The sequence below is a fragment of the Sorex araneus genome, chromosome 1, assembly GCF_027595985.1.
Source record: "Sorex araneus isolate mSorAra2 chromosome 1, mSorAra2.pri, whole genome shotgun sequence".
In the NCBI taxonomy this organism is placed as follows: Eukaryota; Metazoa; Chordata; class Mammalia; order Eulipotyphla; family Soricidae; genus Sorex; species Sorex araneus.
The window spans coordinates 54,046,967-54,072,843 of NC_073302.1; the positions used below are offsets into that span (position 1 = coordinate 54,046,967).

Consider the following 25,877-nt stretch of genomic DNA (forward strand, 5'->3'; position numbering starts at 1 on the left):
AAACTAGGGTTTAGCCTCAGGCTAGGGTTAGGGTTGGGTTTGTGGGGGTTTCAAGTGTTCTTTCTCAAATATGGAAGCAAAGTGTAGAAATATTAAAAATTGAAAATTGGTCATTTTGGGCATCAGTAAAGGTCAGGTTTACTATGAATTAGGATTAGGGTTAGGCTGAAGTTTAGGGATTATGTAGGGTTTGGAAATTAAGTATTGCTGTGTTCAGAGATGAAAAGGGAAGTATTGGGAGACTGTTCTTTTGGATTTATTGATAGGTTTATTCTTCTGCTTGGGTCAGGCTTTATATTTTGATAAGAGTAGCCTCAGGCTAGGGTTAAGGTTAGATTTGTAGAGATTTCAAGTGTTAGAATTTCTGTGTTTGGGGCTGGAGCAATAGCACAGCGGGTAGGGTGTTTGCCTTGAATGTGGCCAACCCGGGTTGGATTCCCAGCATCCCATATGGTCCCCTGAGTACTGCCAGGCGTAATTCCTGAGCGCAGAGCTAGGAGTAACCCCTGTGCATCGCCGGGTGTGACCCAAAAAGCAAAATAAATAAATAAAAAAGAATTTCTGTGTTTATTGAGAAAAATGAAAGTAAGGTGGAATATTATTAAATTTTTAGAAGCATGGTCATTTTGGACTTCAGTAAGTGTCAGTTTTACTATGCGTTAGGGTTAGGATTAAGGCTAGGATTAGGATTAGGGATGATGTAGGGATTAGTTGAAAAGTATTGCTATGTTCCAATAAAAAAAACTAGTAAAATATTAGATAATTGTTAAAGTTGTGCTAATTGCGAGGTTTATGCCTCTGCTTTAATCAGGCTTTATATTATGATTGGATTGTCCTGGGATAAGGGTAAGGGTTAGGTTTACGGAGGTTTTAGGTATTAGCTTTTTCTGTGTTCATCAAAAATAAAAGTATAAAAAGTTTATTAAATTGTGGAAAATTGGTTGAGAATCAGGAAGGGTCATGTTTATTATAGGCTAGGGTTAGAATTAGGAGTAGGGCTAGCATTTGGGTTAGGGACTGTGTAGGATTTAGGTATTTAAGTATTTCTGTGATCCAAGATAAAAAGGAAAATGAAGTATTGGGTGATTGTTAAATTTGGGTTAATTGATAGGTTTATTCATCCTTGAGTCAGGCTGAGTATGATAGGATTAGCCTCAGGCTAGGGTTAGGGCTGGGTTTGTGGAGGCTTCTGGTGTTAGCTTTTACTGTGAACATTCTAGACTATGGAAGTTAAGAATAAAAATGGGGAGTTTTGGGCACCATTAAAGATAGGGCTTCCAATAAATTAGAGTTAGGATTAGGTCAACAGTTAGGGTTAGGGATTGTGTAGGGTTTAGGTGTTAGGTATTGTTATGTTCCAAGATAAAAAGGGAAGTGAGGTATTGAGATAATTGGTAGTTTTATGCCTCTGCTTGGGTCATGATGAATAAAATGATAGGATTAGTCTTAGGCTGGGCTGGAGCGATAGCACAACAGGTAGGATATTTGCCTCGCACGTGGCCGACCTGGGTTCGATTCCTCTGCCCCTCTCGGAGAGCCTGGCAAGCTACTGAGAGTATCTCGCCTGCACAGCAGAGCCTGGCAAGCTACCCAGGGTGTATTTAATATGCCAAAACAGTAACAACAAGTCTTACAATGGAGATGTTACTGGTGCCCGCTTGAGCAAATTAATGAGCAACAGGATGACAGTGACAGTGACAGACTTAGGCTAGTGTTCAGGTCAGGTCTGGTGTAGTTTTTTCTGTGTTCATTCTAAAATAAGAATGTTAAAGATGCAAAGAACATTAATTTTATCAAAATTGGTTTTGATTTTTTTTTTTGACATCAGTTAATGTCAGGTTTACTTTACGGTAGGGTTAAGATTAAGAATAGTGCTAGGGTTAGGGTTGTGGATTATGTAGGGTTTAGGTATTATGTATTGTTGTGATCAAAGATAAAAAGGGGAGTGAATTATTGAGTAATTGTTAAATTTGGGTTAACTGCTAAATTTATGCATCTGCTTGGGTCAGGCTTCTTATTTTGATAGAATTAGCTTCAGTCTAGAGTTATGGTTATGTTTGTATAGGTTTCAAGTGTTACCTTTTTCTGTGTTCATTCTCCAAAATTAAAATTTGGAAAGTTCACTAAATTGTGTAAAACTGGCAGGTTTTGGCATCAGTAAGGTTCAGGTTTACTGTGAGTTAGGGTTAGAATTAGGATTAAGGCTGGTGTTAGGGTTAGGTATTGTATAGTGTTCAGGTGGTAAGTATTGTTGTGTTCCAAGATAAAAAGGAAAGTGAAATATCGGGAGATGATTAAATTTGGGATAATTGACAGGTTTATACTTCTATTTTGGATGAGGCTTAACATTATGATATAATTAGCCCTAAGCTAGAGTTAAGGTTAGGATTGTGGAAGTTTCAGGTGTTTGGTTTTTCTGTTTTTTTTTTTTTCTAAAAATAAAAGTATAGATATATTGTTAAATTTTGGAAAATCGATAGTTTTAGTCAGTAAATATCAGGTTTATTCTGAGTTAGGGCTAGTATTAGGATTAAAACTAAGGTTAGGGTTAGAGTTTGTATAGTACTCAGGTGTTCAGTAGTGTCATATCCCAAAATAAAAAAGGGAGCCAAAGTATTGGCCAATTACTAAATTTTTGCTAATTGGTAGGTTTATACCTCTGCTTGGGTCATTCTGAGTAAAATAAGACTAGCTTCAGGCTAAGATTAGGGTTAGGTTTCTGGAGATTTCAGGTCTTAGCTTTTTATTTGTTTATTCTAAAATATGAAAGTTAAGTACACAAAAAACTTTAAATTTATGAATATTGGTAGTATTTGGGATCATTAAAGGTCAGGCTTATAATCTGTTAGGGTTAGCATTAGAAATAGGGCTAGGTTTAGAGTTAGGGATTTTTGACAGTTTAGATGTTAAGTCTCTTGCGCCCCGCACCTGACTGTCTTCACTAGGGTCCCTTGGAGGGGGTGGGTTGAATCTCCCTCCCCGCCCCAAGCAGAGCCCCAGCAGCCAAAGACCTCTAGAACACAGCCACGTCCAGGTATGTGGGACCTGGGGCCAAGATTTCCAAGCCTGCTTGGATCGGGACTGGTCCTCTTCCACCCAGATCCCCCATTTTCCAGTAGCTAGGCAGTCACACCCACAAACTGCCTTGGTGCCTTGTAATCCCACCAACGACCGAGATCCAGAGACTATAAAACCAAGCTCCTGAAAAGGCATGGCTGCAAAGCGGTCGGTCGTGCAACATCTTATAGCCTAGTTCTTTCTCTTGGAAAAACTGGCAAGCTACTGAGAGCTTACTACCCTCATGGGAGAGCCTGGCAAGCTCCCTGTGGCATATTCATATGTCAAATACAGTAACAATGATGGGTCTCATTTTTCTGACCTTGAAAGAGACTCTAATGCAGCACCGTTGGGAAGGACGGGTAAAGAGAGGCTGCTAAAATCTCAGGGCTAGGACGAATGGAGATGTTACTCAGCCTGCTCTAGCAAATTAATAATCAATGGGATGGTAGTGATAGTGATAGATATTAAGTATTGTGCTTTGAGATTAAAAAAGGGAAGTGAAGTGTTGGGGATTAATAAATTTGAGCTAATCAGTAGGTTTTTGTCTCTGCTTGATTGAGGCTTCTTATGATAGGATTAGCCTCAGACTAATCCTCGGGTTAGGTTTAGGTTTTGAAGGTTTCAGTTGTTAGTTTTTTATGTGTTCATTCTCAAAAATGAAAGTAAAGTGTAGAAAATTCATTAAATTGTGGGAAATTGTTTATTTTTTGGCAACACTAAACGTCAAGTTTACTATTGATTAGGGTTAGGATTAGGTTTAAGGCAAGGGTTAGGGTTTGGTATTATTGTGTAGAGTTTAGATCGTTAGATGTTAGTTATTGATGTGTTTGAAGATAAAAAGGAAAGTGAAGTATTGCATGATTGTTAACTTTGGGCTAATTCCTAGTTTCATGCCTTTATGTGGGTGAGGCTGAATATAATAATAGAATTAGCCTCAGTCTAGGGCTGGGGGTTGGTTTGTGGGGGTTTTATGTGCTAGCTTTTTACTGTGTTCATTCTCTAAAATGAAAGTAAAGAATAGAAAGTTCATTAAATACTGGGAAATTGGTAAATTTTGGCAACAGATAGATTAGGGTTAGGACCAGGATTAAAGCTAGGGTTAGGGATAAGGATTTTGTGGGTCTTAGGTGTTAAAAATTTGTCTTATATGATAAAAAGGGAAGTATTGGATGATTATTTAATTTTCATCAATTGATAGGTTTATGACTCTGCTTGGATTAGGCCGAGTAAAATAACATTAGTCTCAGGCTAGGGTTTTGGTTAGGTTTGTGGAGGTTTCAGGTATTATCATTTCCTGTGTTCATTCTAAAATATCAAAGCTAAAGATAGAAAGATCGTTACATTTACAAAAATTGGTTGTTTTTTAGATGAGTAAAGGTCAGGTTTACTGTGGGTTTGACTTAGCGTTAGGATTAGGATTGGGGTAGAGTTGGGTATCATGTAGGGTTTAGATGTTAAATGTTGCTGTTTTTGAAGATAAAAAGGAAAGTGTTGGGTGATTATTAAGTTTGGGCTAATTGCTAGGTTTATGTTTCTGATTGGATCAGGTTTCATACAGCTTAGGTTTCAGGGTTAGGTTTATCTGTGTTCATTTCCCAAAATGAAATATCATTGAACTATGTAAAATTGGTATTTGTTTTGCATCAGTAAAGGTCAGTCTTACTATGGATTTAGGGTTAAGATTAGGATTGGGCAAGGCATTCCCTTCTGTTTTCTCTCTCTAATTAGCTGTTGTGGTTTGCAATAAAGGTGTTGAGTGGCCGCTGTGCTCAGTCTCTAGCCCTCATTCAGCCCGCAACTCCCTTCCCCCACATGGCCTTCGACTACAATGTAGTTGGTGATCGCTTCTCTGAGTTGACCTTTCCCCGGAACGTGAGGCCAGCCTCGAAGCCATGGAGTCAACCTCCTGGTACTTATTTCTACAGTTCTTGGGTGTTAGTCTCCCACTCTGTTATTCTATATACCATAGATGAGTGCAATCTTTCTATGTCTGTCTCTCTCTTTCTGACTCATTTCACTCAGCATGAAACTTTTCATGCCCATCCACTTGACTACAAAATTCTTGACCTCCTTTTTTCTAACAGCTGCATAGTATTCCATTGTATAGATGTACCAAAGTTTCCTCAACCAGTCATCCGTTCTGGGGCATTCGGGTTTTTTCCAGATTCTGGCTATTGTAAACAGTGCTGCGATGAACATACATGTGCAGATGTTGTTTCGATTGTACTTTTTTGCCTCTCTGGGATATATTCCCAGCAGTGGTATTGCTGGGTCAAATGGGAACAGTGGCAGGGTGGGGTGGGGGGGAGATGGGATTGGGGAGGGTGGGAGGGACACTGGGTTTACGGGTGGTGGAGAATGGGCACTGGTGAAGGGTTGGGTTCCCAAACTTTGTATGAGGGAAGTATAAGCACAAAAGTGTATAAATCTGTAACTGTACCCTCACGGTGATTCTCTAATTAAAAATAAATAAATTTAAAAAAAGAAAACTGGGTGATAACATATTTATATGTATATATACATATATGTGTATATATATACTTGCATATATATACACATATGGTAGAGCCTGGCAAGCTACCCATGACATATTTTATATGCCAAAAACAGTAACAACAACATGCTCTTCGTGTTCCTGGAGTGAGCAGATGCCATTGGTATAAAATAGCATGCGACAGGGACAAATGAAGACGTTACTGGCGCCCACTTGAGCAAATCGACGAAGAATTGGATGCCAGTGATACAGTGATAAATATATATATATACATATATGTGCATTTATGTATGTATACATATACAAATATATATACATATATACAAAAAAAAAAGATTAGGATTGGGGCTAGGCTTAGGTTTAGTGATTAAGTTGGGTTTAGGTATTGGATTTTTCTGTGTTCCAGGATAAAAAGGGAAATGTGGGATATTGTTAAATTTAGACCAATTGGTAGGTTTATGCCTCTGCTTGGGTCAGACTGAGTATAATGATAGAATTAGCTCAAGGTTAGCATTAAGGTTAGGTTTGTGGATGTTGAAGGTATTAGTTGTTTATTTCCTAAGTATAGAAACACTGTGAAATTTAGGGAAATTGTCAGTTTCTGACATGAGTAAAGGAAAAGCTTACTATAGATTAGGGTTATGAGAAAGATTAGGGATAGAATTGGGTTAGGGAATTGTGTAAGGCTTGGTGTTAAGTATTACTGTGTACCAATATTAAAAGTAAGTGAAGGATTGGACAATTTTTAAATTGGGCTAGTTGGTAAGTTTATGCTGCTACTTGAGTCAGGCTGAGTATAATGATAGGATTCTCTTTAGAATTAGTGTTAGGGTTAGGTATGTGAAGGTTTCAGGTGTTTGCTTCTACCATTATCAAATATGAAATTAATTATAGAAAGTTCATTAAATTGTAGGGATTACCAATCATTTCTCTAACCATGATGGAGAACTGATCAAGGTACTTCTTAAATGATTTGGAGATGGAAGCATTGACAATCTGGACCTTCACACTTAACCAAAGCAATGCTTATCTGATCTATTTTAGATTTGTATTTCATTGTAACATTTCATTCCAAAATAGAAGGGATTGTGTGGATTTAATTTTGTTTGATTTTTTAATTTTGTTTTATAAAGTATTTCATAACATTTGATTAATATTTGAATAATCCCACCATCATCATATTTTCCTACCACCATATTTTGGATGTTTCCATCCAAACCCATGGATTTAATTTTTTAAAGAAAACCAACTAGGTTATTGAATCTTCTGAATTCATTTGAGCTCTGAAATTAACTACTTTGGCTTTAATTTTATTAATATATTTTAAAGGTGGGGACAATATCTATAAACATAGACCTTAAAATACTTATTACTACCTTATTCAGGAGATAGACGGGTTTCTTTTAGAGAAAAGGGTAAGGCTCTTTTGAGAGGTTTTACTCTCAGAAGAGAATCTGAAAGTAATTTTATTTGAAGTATCTAAAACTTTGGCTTAATTCTCTCCCTGAGGGATTCTGTGCAGTAACCAAGATATTAAGCCCAGAAAGTTAAGGATAAAAAAACAACCATAGATCATCGATGTCTTCCTTTCTTCAGGGGAGTCGTGTGGGGGGTGTGGAATGCATGTCTCATCTTAGCCAGAGAGCAAAGAGATGCTGCTGAAATGACAGAGCCAATGTGGGCCCTTGGAGAACATTCCCAGGAGTGCTTTTGCATAGCATCAGCTTGAGTTTAATCCCAGCAACTCACTGATTATTTTCCACCTTTCCCAGCCCCTGCCCATGTTTGTGATTCCCACTCATCAATTCTGGCAACTCGGAACCTAATAATATTCTGGCATAATGGCTAACTACTCCATTTTATCCAAATGTAACTGCTTCTTCACAGGAAAACCAAAAAGCCTATGGCTGGCCTGGGCCATGACTCTGGATGCAAACTGTTAAGGGAAGTGCTCTTTATTCCCACTCTTCCCAACAATGGGCAGGGGTGAAAGAGAATCATGGCAATAATTAGGATTAACTTCTATTAGTAACCAATGATTTCTCTATATCCTTTAGTACAAGCCACCAAATAACCTTATAAAGTGGACACTTTCCACTGCAGAGTATAGGGACTAATAAGTAGCTATCACAAGGCTATAGTGGCAAAAGATAACAGAGTAGTTGGGATTAGAACCTAAGGTTTTCTGTCATAGAGCCTGAATGATACATGATCCTGTTCTAAAGTATGTTTTACTAAATGGGATTACTGTCTTCAGTCTTTTTTGTGTCATTCTAATTGTCAGGGTCCCTCCTTCTAATACATAAACTAAAAAAGGCACTTCTAAAAAATAGTCTTTGTATTCCATATGCTCAGAGATGGACTTTAGGATGAGCACAGGGGAAAATAAATTATAGTACACACAAGTCCCCTCCTCAGCACCTCACTCATGATAGACAGTAACTGAGAAATTAAAGGGCAATTCCCTTTCTAACACTCCTTGGGAGAAGATCTTCAATAGAGCCATTTACTTGGCAAATAAATCTGGGCCCCTTACTACACTATTTTTTTGTGATATTTTTTCATGTCTACCACTATATCCCAAATCAGTATTCCTTGGAATTTTCCACATTTCATGGAAAGATTATGTAGTCATACATATGCACTCATTTTACATACTTAATCCTGATGAAATAAAACATTGGTTTTAAAATATGTAAAAGAGAATTATTCCCTATCTTGTATGAAACATTTGAGGTTGAAAGCCACGAGAAGGCAATTCCACTTCCAAATGACAAAACATTCAGTAACGAAGGTAACTCTCAATTGCAGTGCCCTGGGCAAGGTCATCAGAAGGAACTCCATATGAACTGATAAAATATGGGGCAAGAATGAAGGGGCCATAGAAATGACAATACTGGGAGTTAAGTAATTCTTGGCATGCTTTCAACCCAGGTTCTATACTGGACAGCTCCTATGGTCCCCCTGAGTCCCACCAGGAGTGATCCCTGATAATAAAGCTATTCTGAGCACCACTGGGTGTTGGATCCAAAAACAAAAAACAAAAAAAATTTATATTAAAAAAAGAGCTTATGATATTGAAAGAAGTGATGCCTTCATTTTCAGAGGCTGCTTTGCTCACGGTGGAGGCAAGTCTATTTGATATGTTCTCAAGCAGCAGAAGTTTTGCTCTATGAGATGAATATTACTATACAAAGAAGGAACTAGGAGAGTGAGGCTAATTAATATACTTATGTGAAGAAGCACCTTGAGACTCATTTGGACACTTCAGGTCTTGACTAAATCTACGTATGAAGGAATAAGGGGGGCGGAGGGCTTCTGGATGAACTACACGAGTCTGAGCTGGAAGACACATTAGATGTATGGGAGAAACTTTAGGCATAGCAAAGTAGTGGTAGCAACTGAAAACAAGTAAATGGATGCTGAGTGCATGTGAATGAATTTGTGCTAATCTTAGAATTATCATAGGAAGCAGGCTAGTTGGTGTATAGTCCTTATTTATGAGGTAAAGTGAGGAACGGTGCATGCTGATACATCATTTCCCCAAATGCAAGGCGGCAGGGGAAATCAAGTTCTCATGCTGGGAAGTTGCTGAAGTTTGGGAGCCAGGAAACTGACAGGAAAGAGGCAGGATTTCCCTGGCCTTCTTGTCCTAATAAATCATGTTGCTTATTGTCCAGTACTTGGAAGAGAAGACCTGCAGAGGCATTGTCTTGCCTCAGTAGAGACTAGAAACATCTGGGAGTAGGAGGTGCGGGGAGGTCAGGAAGTGGGGGTGGGGATACTGAAGAGAGGCGGAGAATCACCCAATGCCCTGAGAAGAATCGAGGGCCCTAAAGGCATGAACAATGGTTCACAAGAACATTTATAATTCCACACTTTGTATTGTAAGTAAAGTGTGGCTGCCCAGTTCACGTGTCCGCAGCCTTGTTGAAAGCTAGTGACACCTATGGTATACATAGATAAAAAAGCACTGTTCCATGAAGCTTGGCTTATTTCTGTTCTTGTCTTGGGGGCATTCTTGGGTGCCTTTTACACTATTGGAGGCTCCTTTCTGAAGACCATGCCTACCTCTGACCAGTCGGAGAGAATCCACTCACTGGGACAGTCATCTTTTTTGCAGCCTTGCTGGGAGGTCAGTTTTGAGGATGAACAGAAGGTCTCAGGAAGTTCCAGAAAGCTGCCGTCAGCCATGCGTTGTTTGCAAAGAACCTCGCGCTTCTGAATGCCCCCACCACAGGTTCTGGAACACTGAAAAGGAAGAAAGAGAAAATCAACCCCAAAGAGGAAATTTGTTATGTTTTACTACCAGTTTTAACCTCTGCCTTGACTGAATCAAAAGTGAAAAAAATGTTTTAAACAGAAAAACCAGGAACCAGTCCAAAGGATTTTCCTTCCTTTTCTTGAAAAGAATTTTGAAGCAAGATCTACACCCTGCACTCTTGAGAATTTAAGTAGAGTATTCAGGAATTTCAAGGTCCTTTAAATCTCAGAGAGCTGCTTCTAAACTATGATTTGTAGACACCCATGACCAGTGGTTTAAAAGGTTAGTATAAAAAGTTAAAATAATAGAATGTCAAACATATTTATAATCTAGTGAAAATAATCTGTACCTAATTGACTGAACAAGTATGAGACTGCTGCCATCCATGTCAATCTGAAGCAATTAATCTGCAGAGAAGGCAGCCCTTTCTTTCCAAATGTAAACACCCATTTACTACACGAGAGGGGAATATGATTTCTGAAGACCTCTCTTAGAACACTTTTGTTGTGATTCATGAATTGAGCAGTGGAAGCAAGAACCACTCGTTTGTGATACAAGAAAACTAATCTCACTTTAGTGACTTTCAGTAGGACCCCAATCAAACACAATGGTTATACATAACTAACTGGCTATATTCCAGTTTCATGAGTGTGTGTGTATAGGGGGATGGTGACGAGATACTTGGAGTGGATCCGATGACACAGATTGTTTATTTGTTCCAAGAATGTATCTACTCTCTTTCAATAGCAAAAGAACCCCTATTTTTACCTGGGCATATGATTTTTCAGCATACGGACTATATCCATGAATTTCCCTGGAGGACAGACATGGCCATGTGCTGAAGTGCTGGTCAATGACATGTATATGAAAGTGTTGTGTACAATTTTAAGGAAACTGAACAGTGGGCAAGGAAGACAAAATATGGCACTTTCTCCTTCCTTTTTCTTGATGACTGGAAAATCAACTTATATAATGCCTAGAATTTAAACATTCATCTTCCATCTTGACCTGTGAGAGACTGTATGCTAGAAGCAACTCTACACTTTATTTTACCTTTTTTTTTTGCTATATCCAGCTGTGTTCAGAGCTTACTCCTTGTTCTGCACTCAGGGATCATTTCCGGTGGGCTCAAGGACCATTTGAAGTGCCAGCAACTAAATCCAGGTTGGCTGCATGCAAGACTATTGCTTCAGCCCTATACCAAAATGGCCCTTGAGGGCCTGTATTTCTAACTGAAAGAGAAGTACTGTTTTATCTCATTTAGCAATTGTGATGGATTTTTTTCTGCCACTTTGGTTAGGTCTTATCTTAGCTAACCCATCAATCTATGACTGCCATGAAAATTCCTTGCAGCAGTGCTTTTGCCAAGAGTTTCCCCTTTCCATAAGAGGCTGCCCCGGACCTGGAAGGAAATTAGGCTTGGGCATGCAAGAGCTGAAAGTCTGTGCTGCAGGAGCTGTTTCTACTACAGCAGTGACTTCTCAGCACTTCAAGGTTTGTCTCAGTGGGTTGTACTGAAAATTACAAGGGACATTTGTGCCTAATTAAGGTTAAAATGAAGACACAGAGTTCTTAATAGGGTCAAAATACAGAGTTGGCCCAGATATCACTTTCCTACTCAATACAAACATTATAATTTTGAGTGGACATACCAAAATCTTCTGGGAGCTTGTATTTATGTTTTGATACTTTTGGTACTTTTGTTTGGGGCCACACCCAGTGGTGTTTAGGGGATCCTGTGGTGCCAGGAATTGAATCCAGACCTACTGCACACAAAGTACTAACTCAGCCTGTTGAGTTTCAAAAGCAGCAGTGAACTACTTTTGATTAGTATTTTAAATTATTTCTGCAATACATCCAGGTTTGTTAAAAATATTCTTTTGTTTTCTGGGATTATTTTTGTTTTCTTTAAGGCCATATCTGGTGATATTCAGGGGTTGCTCCTGGTTCTGAACTCAAGAATTACTCATGGCGGTGCAGAAGGAACCATATGTAATGCCAGAATTGAATGCTAATTGATCCTGTGCAAGGCAATTACCCTACCCACTGTACTATCTCTCCAGCCCCTAAAATGTATTTTTTCATCATTGGATTCAATTGCATACATTTATTGAATAAAAGAAGGCTAGTAGTAAAAGATGAAACACCACCCTACAAGGTGGGCCTTACTCTACATTACAGAGAAAAAAGCTGAAACTACAGGGTGAAGTAACTCAAATAAAACTGCACAAGAGTTGATTTCAATTAAATGCCAAATTCACCAAGAGCCCACCAAGCATATGCTCTGAGTTAGGGGAGCTAGACACTGCTGCAGAATGAGTATAAGCTCGCTTCTCTCTCCTGTGCCTGTTGGAACTCCCCTCTGCTTGCAGAATGAGTGGGGGATTCTTTCACTGCTGTGACTTGCTGAATGTCCCAGACTTTGGAGACTCCAAGCAAACTCTCCCCTTAAAGCCTGGGTTCATCCTTTTATTTCACTGGAGAGCTATTACTTCATAATTCAATGCCTGTTTACTGTGATCACCCTGGCTAGCAGGAACTGGGTTCAATGTTAGCTATCAATATTCTAAAATAGGTCATCTATACTGTGGTGGCCTTGGAAATGAGTTTCTGCTCAGTCCCTGGACTCCTGAAGCAAAGACTTCAGAACTTCTAGGCTGGGCCATGAAGCTGGGGACATGAGCAGACTATCTTCAGTGAATGGTGTGACTCATCACTCTTCTGAGCAGTTTCTTCCAAGGGCTCCTCTAGCATGCCATTGAACCTTGACTATGGAAAAATTTGTGGCCCAGCGCTAATGATTTAAGCTATGAAAGGCCTTAGTCTTTGGAATCTCTGGTTTATTTCAGGAACTCCTTGAACTTTTCATTTATTGTAATGCTTTTTATTAAATATCTTATTTACTTGCTGTCAAATAAAATTATAAAGGCTTTTACTTCCCTAATGCATTTTGTACCCACAACATCTAGTTCAAGGTCTGTGAGACCACAGAGACTGGCACACCTCAAAAAGAACAAGAACAACCAGTGCTGGTGTGGATTTGGGGAGAAAGAGACTCTTTTTCATTATTCATGAGAATGCTGAGTGGCCCAACCTTTTTGGAAAACAATATGGAAATTCCTTCAAAAACTAGAAATTGAGTTTCCATATGACCCCACAATACCACTTCTGGGGAATATATCTCGAGGGTGCAAAAAAGCACAGTAGAAATGACATCTGCACCTGTATGTTCATTATATTGTTCACAATAGCCAGAATCTGGAAACCATCAGAGTGCCTGAGAACAGATGACTGGTTAAAAAAACTTTGGTACATCTACACAATGGAATACTATGCAGCTGTTAGGAGAGATGTAGTCATGAAATTTGTTTATAAGTGGATGGTCGTGGAGAGTATCATGCTGAGTGAAATGAGTCAGAAAGAGAGGAACTGACATAGAATGACTACACTCATTGTGGACTATAAAATAAAATAATATGACACAAGGACAGTAGACACAAAGGTTAGGAATATTTCTTCATAGTTGGAAGCCTGCCTCATGAGTTAGGGGAGAAGAAAGCTGGAATAGAGAAGGGATCACTAAGTCAATGATGGTTGGAGGGATCGTTCGGGATGGGAAATATGCTGAAAGTAGATTTAAAAAAGCAAATGTGATAGCTTCTCAGTACCTATAATGCCCCAAAGTAGAGAGAGAACATGGAGGAGATTGTCTGCCACAGAGGCAGGGGGAGGATTGGGATGGGATTGGATACTGGGGCGGGGGGGGGGACATTGGTGGTGGAAAATGTATACTGGTGGAGGGATGGGTGTTCAATCATTGTATGACTGAAATTCAAATATGAAAACTTTGTAACTGTATATCATGGTGATTCAATTAAAAATAATTTTAAAAAACTTAATAAAAGAAGGTCTGCGTGAGTATAAATCCTCAGTAAATATTTGTGGACTGGAACTGAAGTTGGTGTTTGGGGTAAATTAAAATTAATGATTAAGAATTCTTTTAACTTTGAATATTTCTTTTTGTTTATATGGATAATTAATGTAGTTTTAAAAATTAATTAGTTTTAAATTTTTGGACCACACAGGCAGTGCTCTGCAGAGCCCGGAATAATCCATAAGCACTTCAGGGTATCCCCACCCCCCAACAAACAATGTACCAGGATTATCACTTTACAGAAAAGTCCTGATCTAAATGACAGACCCTTAGATCAGGGGATGATTTCCTAGCCCCCAAATTTGTGACAATATGATTATTAAACAGTTGCAAGAAAGAAAATAAAAAAAAAACTTAGCTTGCTGATTTGATCTACACATATAGGTATTAGGAAAATCTCAATACCTAGAAGATAAAGTCTATATTCCTGATGAAATCATTCAGATTCTTTACACTCTAATTTTAATTAAGCTTTCCAGGCACATTTTTGGTCAGTCTGCGTTGGGCTAGTGCTTTTGCTACAATGAATGTCTGACATTCTCTGTTCATATGGACACTTTCTATGCTCAGGCTTTTGAATATGGATGGTATTCACTCTGAGAACAATGCTCTCTTCACCTTTTGGTCTATTCATCTAAAAACTTCCAAGGTACTACTGAAGATCTGGCTCAAAGGGGCTTTTCTAACTACTTCAGTTCAAGGCAAATGAGTCACCTCCTTTCTCACTTGACCTGGAAAGATCCATCTATAAAAAGAACCTATCATTTATGTGACTACTATTTTTCTCTTTCTACTGCATGCATGCAGAATTATGTGTCTGTTGAGTAAAGGGAAAGTATTTATCTTGCTATTCCCCAGTGCCTAGAGAAGCATTTTGGGGGAAAAGTATGTATTTCTTAAAAGTTTGTGGAATTGTTGATTGTTTAAATGAAAAAAGCCAGAAGCCCAGATTCTGAAAAGATGTAAAACAAAGATCCAGCCCATGGGATGAATATCCACTGTTTATCAGACTGTTTTATCATTAGAAGCTGCTTCTAAGAGGAAGTCAGTGATGCACTCTGAGCCTCCAGAGAAGGCCGTTGACCACCTCGCTGAGTGAATACAGTCAACATTAAATGCTATCCTCATCTTTGCTCAAAGTAACCCTGATATGCTTACACTAATGGAAAGGTGGACTTGTAAATTTATCCCAAAATGCAGGTGATAAAATATGCAAGTAAATAGAGGCCCCATAGTCTGTGACATCTATATGAACGCAGTGAGGTTACCCAGTGAGATGGAACAGTGTGGGCATGAGAGGCAAAATGCACAGAAGAAAAGTTTTGAAGAGAAAAAGCAGAGAAGTTTAATAAAACCAAATTTAATAGTTTGTATGAATTATTAAAGTAAATAATATGAAGAGGTAGAATTCTGGCAAGGAATGTTGTTTTTAAATATATGCAAGGAGGGGGCCAGAGCAATAGTACAGCAGGTAGAGTGGTTGACTTTGTTTAGATCTCCGGCATCCAATATGCTTCCCTGAGAATAAATCTATCTATCTATCTGCAATGAATGGAATAAATAACAAAAGGGGGAATTTATATTGCATCTTCTAGAATGAAAATAGTCATAAATATACAGTAAACTCTTAGTAGTAGTTGCTTCTGTACAGAAATTCAATGGTTTATGTGATCTGCATTTTAAAAGTTTTTCTTGTAATCACATAATTCTGCCATTTGTGACACTATTTCATCATGGTATCTTAAGTTATTCAGCATTGAGTTCATTTTTTTAGAAATTCAAGTAATTGAGTTGAACATAAATGTTTATATTGCTTCTATAATCAACTTCCTTGTTTTAACTTACTGTGCTGTGTATAAATCTACTCAATTCATTCTTCACTCACTCTTTTATTATAATATTAAACATTTGAGTGCTAATTAATTACCAGGCACTGTATTAGGTACTGATGATGGAAGAGGAGTATAACATGGTCCCTAAGTGTGGTTACTATCTGAAGTCTGGCAGAGCAAAAATTACTATAAACAATAAAACATGGCCAGTTTTACAAAGAGGGAATATGGAGGAGACTGTAGTTAAAGTCTTTTTGGAGAGTTGGGAAAGTTCTGCACAGAGAGGTGACATAGGAGGGTGTGGTAAGGGAATAAGGAGTTCTTGAAGAGCTAGCTCACAAATGCACAGAACCAGATAAAAAGGAAGATGGGATGTCCAGGGAACTCTGAAGAGTCATGAGAAGGTAGAGTAGAAGGGGGAGTAGAAAGGGGAGGATAGCTGGGAAACGAAACTGTAAAATGATGAGGGGCAGACAGTGGAAAGCCTTGAACATAATTTATACATAATCTTATGGTCATCATTTATCATAAAGTGTTTCAAGTTGGGGGTAACATGACCCAGTTTGTAGGTAAGTGGTTCAGGCAGCAAAGGCCAGTGGGTCCCACAGAGCACTGCTCTGTGAGATATTAATAGGTGTGCCAGAAAGGAAGGGTTTAGAAGTTAAGCAAGTCAAAATTAGGTTGCTTACCTTACACCCATTTGGGTAATAACACTTACTAATACTTGAAAGGCTTGATTGAGGGCCTGTAGTAAAGGAAATTCCATGCCAGGTTGGGGCACACTAGATGAGAATTAGATGAGACAACACAGGGAGGCCAGTGAAAGGTTATTTGTAGTGATTTAGTCATCCGTGAGGGCAGGAACCAAAGTAATGGGGTAAGGATTAGAAACGAAAGGTAAAGAACAGTGGGATTTAGTGAAAAATAGGAGGTAGAATCAACAAGGACATGTCTTTGAGTATGAAGGTCAAATGAGGCTGAGATAGTATCAGTTTATAACTAGAGAACAGGCTAAATGATCAGTAAAAGATAACTAGGTCTGCTGGAAGCTGGCAAGAAGTTATGGTAGTGAATTTGATATTAGACCTTTGGAATTTAAGGTAACGTGGTATATGAGGTGTGATAGGTTCAATAGGGAGAGACAATCCTTGGTGTGCAACAGAGGTGAAAACAGAGCCAAGCTGAATAAGGGCTCAAAAAACAAAGGAAAGAGAACTGAACTTTTGCTTACAAAATGGACTTATTAAAAAGAGAACAGAATTTCTGCCATCACTACCTTATTCATCTAATATCAAAGGGTATGCAATATGTCTCTGGGTTTAATAATATTGTTACTATGTGAAAACAGGGTTACACACTCACTAAAATTCAGAGCAAACATTCCAAAAAGTGTTCTACTAATAAATAAAATGCAAAATACATATTAAAATTCTGACTTCTGATCTGTTTCACTTATATTTATTGTTACTTCTAAAGGTGGGATCAAATGTTCCCTTCTTTATGAAATACACTAATTTCTTTCTTCCTGTGGTACATTTTAAATAAATATTGTTTCCAATTTGTGAGAATTTTTATTTTATTCACTGCAATAGAAGGCAACTGATGACTCAAAAGATTCTTTCTGCCAGAATTCTCTAATAGAAGTGAAAGTTATTATTTTCTGTATGTTTAAACCTAGAAAATGAAAAACTTAATTCCTAAGCATTTATAGTTATCATTAAAATTCTTTTCCTTTCTTTATATTACTAGGAAAGACTCTTATCTCATATATTTTTATATAGTGAAATATAAGCCCTTTGAATTATAACCCTGATTTTTAAAAAGATTTACAGGGAAATGGCTACATAATCTTAGTATTGAGCAAAGGGGAAAAGAGAGGTCTCAGGTCATTGCTTCAGAATTTGCACAGATGTGTGCAATATGTATATACAGTTGTGTCCACACAATCCTGATTATAAGATGTATGCAACTACAGGCAACTTTCAATTATTCTTTATGGTGGAGTATCTAATTCGTTAACCTCTCCTAGTATCTTTCCTCTTCACTTGTCTCTTACACTTACTTTTCAGAAATAAAAATGAATAAGGAAAGACTGATGTATCTAGTGATTATTTATAATAACAAGGAGAATGGTAGCACAAAGGGGATTTTGAAACTTAAGAGACTTCAAAATAAGTTTCAAAATCTTAAGAAGCTTAAATTAATGGGAATAATTCTTTTTTTTTTTTTGCTTTTTGGGTCACACCTGGCAATGCACAGGGGTTACTCCTGGCTTTGCACTCAGGAATTACCCCTGGTCATGCTCAGGGGACCATATGGGATGCTGGGATTTGAACCCGGGTCGGCCGCGTGCAAGGCAAACGCCCTACCCGCTGTGCTATCGCTCCAGCCCCAAATGGGAATAATTCTTAATCTATAATAAGGCACATGTGGTCAGTGATAGCCATATTATCAGTTAGTGAAAAAGTTTCTCCTCAATTTTCTTTTTGTTCAGGGCTTATTCCTGGCTCTGCACTCAGAAATTACTTCTGGAGGGCTTGGGGGTGAACCATGTTGGAAACCAGGGATTGAACCCAGGTTGGCCACACTCAAGACACATGCCCTACCCTCTGTATTATCGCTCTGACCCAGAGAAGTTTCTCCTCTTAAACATGCCGAAAGTAGATAATAGAACAAACATGATGACTTCTCAGTATCTGTGTTGCAAGCCATAATGCTCAAAAGTAGAGAGAGAGTATGAGGAATGTTGTCTGCCATGGAGGCAGAAGGAAGGTGGGAATGGGGGGGTATACCCAGGATATTGGTGGTGGGGAATGTGCACTGGTGGAGGGATGGGTGTTTGATCATTGTGAGATTGTAACCCAAACATGAAAGCTTATAACTACCTCATGGTGATTTAATAAAATAAAACAAACAAACAAAACCACAAATTTCTATCAGTTTTGTGGATCAACCACCCATTGACAGTTTTGCCTTGTAGTTAGTGTAAAAGCTGCAAGACAGTACATGAAGAAGTGAGTGTCATTGTATTCCAATAAAACTACTTAGTAACAATTAAGTGCAAATTTTATGTGCTTGTGGGATGCATTTTGCAAATCCCTGGTTTAAAACAATAGTTTTAGACTTTTGGAATTCATAGGACCAGGCAAATTTAAGAAAGTTTTAGAACTGACTGTTTCTAATTTTTAATTTCACTAATTGGCTTTTAAAAAATTGCATATTCTTTTATCTCTCTTTATCTTAGAATTTTAAATAGTAAAAGTGTAAAACTTTTGAAGAGATTTTGCTTTATGGAAAATACCCCTCATTATCCTGAGTCAATTATTTTTTTAGTTTAGTGAAATATCTATTTTGAATATATTGACATAATTGACATAATTTGAGTTACTTTTGTAAGTTACTGGATATGGTACAGTATAAGAGTATAGTATTTCTAATTAAAGTAGCTCAATTTGAAGAGGTTGGGGAAGTGCAAAGAAGAGAGAGATGAGTAGTCCTTGGTAGATTTTCAATGGGACTAAATTTCACGAAGAGAGCGTTTCTCTGTCCTGAACAATAGCTGCAAACACAATCTCCAATATTGAGGACCCACCTGCTGCCATTGTCCAGGGTACCAGTCTGGTGGGCAGTTGAAACGGTTACAGGCTTGCACAGTGCTGGGTTTGGGCTGACGACATAGATCATCAGCCAGGATTACAGTTTCATTCATCTCTCTGGAGATTAGGTGGGAGCAGAAGACATCTCTGGTTTGCAGACCAACCCCACATGTGAGACTGCATTGACTCCACTTACCAATTTCCCACCTGGGAAGAAATTAGAGGGAAAGAAAACATCCTGAGTATAATTGGACATTTACTATGACATCAAACATTGGTAAGAGAATGGGAGGCTTTGGGAAATGATTGGATAGAAATTCAATCCCAATCCTAGAAAGAGGTTTCCCTTCATGCTCTAGAAGTTATTTAGAACAAAGTATAGGTGATAAAATAGAACATCCCACATATAATTGTCGGGAGTGGTCACAATTATGTTTATTTTGGTAGAACATACCAACTTTATCAAAACAGAGTGTGGTATGCTAGATAAGATATAGGTTGCACACATAAGGTATCAGGTATCACATATTCAATACCAGATCTAGAAAATAGCCTTTTTGATTATCTCTAGAGCCCCCATTCTAAGCAAGACTAAAGAAGTGCTTATTTTTCTTTGTCTTCAAAGTGAAAGATTGTTGGCTCTAACTTCCTTCAAACTTCCATCAGAACACAGAAATGTCTCTGTCTTATGTAAAAATATCATCACTCCCTGGAACTGGAGAATGTAACAAAAATGAAGGTTGCTGAATAGATTAGTATTTTGAGAGGAAATAAGTAAAGTGAACAGCTTATTATTTGGAAGTAGTTTAGCACACATTCATGAATTGAGTCTGTGAATGGGCAAGTTTTGAGAGGTACATTCATAGTGAGCTAATGATCCACCACCTTTCTCTTGGCTGCAGTCTTCAAAGAGAATGAGTAGGAAACATTTGCTTGGGTTCTGAGGAAAAACTGACCACCCTGCCCCCACCCCCTGGTCTGTCACCACAACCATAAAAAGAATTGCTCTTTAATGACCAGTTTTAGAAAATTTTGCTTATGATGTGAGGCATAGAGGTTCTTTCAATAGGAGTCAGGAGTTAGCAAAAAAAAAAAAACAAAAAAAAAAAACTCCATGACAACTACATCCTTCAGTAGCTAGGCTGCCCAGCTTTTGCAGCCAGCCCTGAAAATTGGTTATAATGTCTTTAATCTTAATGCTTTTGGGCTATAAAATGATTGTGTGTTCTCTCAGTATCTTCCTGATTTCCTGCTACTGTTATATGTAACTATCTTTCCAACCTCATTTCCTCTACTTCCCTTCATTTACTCTACATTTTAGATCATATCTACAGCAACCACTTTGATATTATCAACTCATGCTCTTCACTTACGCTAGGTTAGGCTATCAAGTGGTACTCAGGTGGCTTGGATGACCAAGCAGTCATTCTTGGCTAACTGAGAGGTGGTTCCATGAAGGGGTTTGAGAATGCTCAGGTGTTCTGGCCTTGTAGTGACAGGGATAGAGGGCCAACCCCAGAGGTACTAGGACCCCCAAGCCATACCCAGTGATGCCTGAGTGGCAGTTAGCGGGATTTTTGGGGGTAACATGATACTGGGAATTAAACCAAAGTTGAACACATGTTAGGTATATACCTAAACTGCTATTCTATTTCCCAGTTTTCTGATTTGGAATATTTTTGCCCTTTTTTCACCTTATAAAATTTCCCCTATATCTTTTTATAAACTTCATTTAAACACCATGGTCTACACAGTTGTTCATAATACAGTTGTTTCGGTCATTCCACATCACCAGTGTGACCTTCCCTCCACCAATGTCCCCAGTTTGCAACCCCCCAAACCTTATTTTGTCTTCTTTAAGGAACCAAATAGTTTACTTTATATTGTTTGTCACAACACACAGTGACACAAAATTATTCTTGCATTAATAATTTTCTTTATAGTGGGGGTTATTGCTGGGATCGATGGGGTGGTACATTCGTGCCAGCTCTCTAAGGTTGCACAGGCTAGCTGTGGTGTCAGCACACTTGTCTGCACTGCTCATTATTTTAATTATACACATTGACATTCCCTTCCCTGCTCAATTCTTCTCTTTAGCAGGCACAAAATAATTCATATTGCTTGTTGCAGCAAGTCGTTATCAGAAAATAGATCAATAAGAGGTAATTTGTGAGAATTGTTATATCTTACTGTGGTATTACTAAAGTTATTGTCTGAGGATTTACTGAGCTGGTTGATGCCAATTGGACCTTCTCTGTTTTTGTTTTCACTTATTGAGCTTAGTGGTCTTCTATACAACTTTCCCATCAAATTTTCTGTGGTCCTACTGGACTGTCAGTACTATGAAATTTGGAGGTGGAACAATTTTATTGCATGGTGGTTTGATAAGGTACAGTTGTGGAGCTGGGCCTGTTATATGTTGGAAAATGTGTGTGGGTGAGGATTTTTGGTCCTTCTGGGGGCAGGGATTGGGGGTGGGGTATCTTAATGGTCCCATTTTGAGAAAGCCCAAGGTTCCTGGTCTGGACAGGAATATGTGGGAGATTTGGTGTCTTGGCATTCTTTTCAAGATTAATTATGCAGCTGAGTCATTTCTATGCTGAAAAGTGTCAAGTGTGGGCAGGGGTTGCCAGTGCTTTGGCGAGGTGGAGGTTGGGGGTGGGAATTTCTCCTATTTCTGTAAGTTGAATTTGATGCCTCTGTACAGAATTATGTCCATATTTTTTCTAGAGACCATTTTCTTATTACTGTCTAGTTTACCAACCAAGGATCTTTCTAGAGTATATGCTTCAAGAAGACAAGATCTGAATGTCCAAGGTCAGATATATTTATCAGTCAGAGGGTTATCATAGTATCTTCTAGAAAGTTAATGCATCTATCAATAATTTCCTGATAAATGAGCAAATGGAATCCAGAAATCACCATTACTGAGGTTATTTTACATGCATGAGGTTATTTAATTACACCCAGAACAACATGATATAAGTTCTCCTGATTACTCATCTTATAGTTGAGAGAATCTGAATCCAAGAGAAGCTGACTTGTCTAAATACCCAAGTAAACAATGACTCTAAGATTAAAGTACAGTGTTTGGCTCCAAAGCCTTTGTATTTTCTACTGTATCAGGTTTTCACTAGGACATGGATTAAAAATGTCTTATAAACATTAACAATTTTAAAAAATGAATGGAAGAGGAGAGGCTGGGTTAAACAAATGCCTTTTAGATTCTTGTGTGGAATGTCTATATTCTTATTATCTTATTTTCAGATTCCTATATTGGGTTAATTCCAAGATTTAAAATATTGTGAAGTCATTGTTTTTAAAATACATTCATACATGCTTCATGATTCCTCTCATCCAAAGATAAAGTTTTGATTATGGATTGCTTAATAACTCATTTTTAGTTAATAAGATGAAGCAGAGGTGATGCTATGTGATTTGCAAGCTAAATCAACAAAAGAATATACTTGCACTTGGCACTCTCTTTGACAACTCTGTCAGCCTTAAGGAAAATCCACAGACAGGGTAGCTGCCTCTGCCCACCAACAGACAGCACCAGTATGCCAGCTGTGTCAGGGAGATATCTTGAAAGCATATCCACGGACCCAGTCTAGCCTTCATATGAATGCACTCTCAGAGAGACTTAAAGTCAAATTCTCCGTTCATTAAACTCTGATTTATAAATGTTCACTCTGTTTTGAGAACTTGGTTTTGAGAAATTATGCAATGCAATAATAGATAACTGATATAAGTATACATTTCTCCTTGGCCAAATATACATGTTCACTAAAAACATATATAAGATCATTTAATATAGCATTATGCATAATAGCCCAGAAAGGGAACAGCTGAAATGTCCATAAATTGTTGAATGAATCAACAGTGATATGTATGATGCATTCATACAACACTATTTAAAAAACACAAATAAATGAATCTCACAATATTATCATGGAATGCACAAAGTTACAAATATAAAATTCAATGTTTTCTTTTCATTTACATAAAGTTCAAAACCCTGGCTGCCCACGAACGGCCTCTCTGGCTCCTGATCAAGTCACTTAACGGCCATGATCCTAGAGACTCAGAAACAAATCTTGGAACCAAACGGCTTTTGGCAGAAATGCGTCTGGACTCTGCATTAGGTTACTGGCCCTGAGCCACCCCAGGTGGATAAAGGTGCTGTCCCACTGCCTTTTCCTCCTGGCAGCTTGGTGGCCACCATCTTCCAGAGACTAATGGACAGACAGGTTTAGGTCGAAGTGATGAGACACATGGGGCCTCACGGGATGGAGGTGAAGCCAGCCCTTTCCTTCCCTGCCCCAATGAGACCCCCAGTCACAACCCACGAACGACCTCTCTGGCTCCTGATCAAGTCGCTTAATGGCCATGATCCCAGAGACTCAGAAACAAATCTCGGAACGCAGCGGCTTCTGGCAGAAATCCCTTCAGATTTAATTATTAAAATTTCAGAATTCCAAAATCATGCGGCCGCTACCGCAGCCATGTGACATCATATGCTATTCATAATCAGCAATAGAAAACAAACTGTTTAATGTTGTCTTTTCGGCAGATCTGAGTGTTGGGGTAAAATCTCAAATAATTATGGTGGGTCTGGTGTCGAAATATTGAATGTAATCAAAGTAGAGAGAGAGTAATGTGGAAATCTTCTGCCACACAGGTAGAGGGAGGGTGTGGGATGGGGGAGTTACTGGGATTTTTGTTGGTGGAAAATGTGCACTGGTGAAGGGATGGGTATTTCATCATTGTATGACCGAGACTTAAACCTGAAAGCTTTGTAACTGCTCTCATGGTGATTCAATAAATAAATTTATTAAAACAAAAAGAAAAAAGTTCAAAACCCCAAACTAATTTATGGTGTTAAAAGTCAGGATGGTGGCTAATATTTGTGGGAAATAGAAAGGAATAGCCAGGCCAGTTTGATCTGGCGCTGGATCTGGGTCCAATTTGTAAAAATCACCAATCCACAAATACAAGGTTTCTGTTCCTTTGTGTATATATATATATATATATATATACACACACACATATATATATATGCATATTATGCATATATGTATTTTTTGCATTTTTTTGTGGTGGTGGTGAGGTACAACTGGCTGTGCTCAGAGATCACTCCTGGTGGTATTCAGAGACTATATAGGATGCTGGGATCAAACCTGGGTCAGGAGCATGCAAGGTTGTACTATCTCACTAGATCATTATCTTATTTTTTAATGCTTCAAAAGAGGCATTTTTAACCTTTTTAGGAGAGTACTTATTACTTTTAAGTAAAATATTTAAATATCATGGGCAAAAAAATATTCAACAACCACATTCAATGCTAATTATACTCTAGGTATGTTTCACAAAAGAGCTGCCTACACACACAGCACATGCTGTTCCATGACTCAAGTTGTCACGACTTTAGACATTAATTGCTACCATGTCTAGCAGAAGTTAGTATCAAAACCTAGAAATCGATGCATTTTGGTGATCATGAGGCATAAAACCACTTCAATACCACCCATAAAAACTCTAAAAAAAGTCATATTTGCCTATCCATGATAATAATATGTGCCATTTTAAAGGAAGTAGGCCAGCAGGAGCTGTTTGTGTATTAAGCCATTTTGTGCATTCTGAGGGAAAAAGGTTTTTTTTTTGTTTCTTTGCCTCTATGGGAAATGGTATGGAGGCATCTTAAAAAATTAAGAATAGAACTTCTATCTGACTCAGCAATCCCACTTCTTGGCATTTATCTCAAGAACACAAAAACATTACTTTGAAAGGATTTGCACACTTATGTTCATTGCAGTTATTAGTACAATAGATAGGAGAAGGAAGTGACCCAAATGTCAAGAACAAATGATTAGATAAAGAAGCTGTGACACCTATGCATGATGGAATACTCTACCACCCTTAGAAAAGACGAAGCCTGTATTTATTCCTACTTGGGTGGAACTGGAAGGTATCATGTAAATTAAATAAATCAGAGGACAAAATACAAGATAATCTCACTCATCTATTATGTATAGAGAAATAAAACAAAGAATAGACAGTGATGACTAGTGACAAACCCTTGGCCTTGGATTTGAAAATTCAGATTATAGTTTGGTGGTAACATTTTATATCTAAGAAAATATTATTTACTTGGGAATAAATTCCTTAATTGCATATGATTTTGTTACTATTTAGTGCCATGGATATATCTCTCATTGAAAATTCTCAGCATACATTGGTGGGTGCTTACTTTATTTATTTATTTTTATTATGATAAGTAAGAACACCTAAAATGACAGCTTCTCTAGCAATATTTTGAGAATACAGTTCATTATGCATTAGAACTAAGGTACAATGTTGTACAAAATATCCATATATCTCTACAATTTATCTTGTTGAACTGAAACTTTATGCTCATTGATCAATAATTGACCATTTACTCAACTTGATAGGACAAGGCTGTCTCCATTCCACTTTTTGATGCTCTGAATTTGATTATTTTAGATACCTCATGTAAGTGGGATCATGTAGTAAAGGTATTGTTTATCTTTACCATTCAATGGTCTGGAGCCATAGCACAGTGAGTAGGGCGTTTGCCTTGCATGCGGCTCACTCTGGTTCGATTCTTTCGTCCCTCTCGGAGAGCCTGGCAAGCTCCCAAAAGTATCCTGCCCACATGGCAGAGCCTGGCAAGCTC

General features: G+C 38.1%; 1 protein-coding gene across 2 annotated transcripts in view; it reads right to left on the reverse strand.

The window, feature by feature from the left end:
- The window catches only part of ADAMTSL1 (ADAMTS like 1), a 488,758-nt gene that overhangs the window by 160,424 nt on the left and 302,457 nt on the right, over positions 1-25,877 (reverse strand). For both annotated transcript variants that reach the window (XM_055147244.1, XM_004600171.2), the window contains 2 exons: positions 19,177-19,387; positions 9,626-9,805 (listed from right to left, as the gene is read on the reverse strand). In XM_055147244.1, the coding sequence (XP_055003219.1) occupies positions 9,626-9,805; positions 19,177-19,387 (391 nt within the window). The remainder of the gene's footprint in view (positions 1-9,625; positions 9,806-19,176; positions 19,388-25,877) is intronic.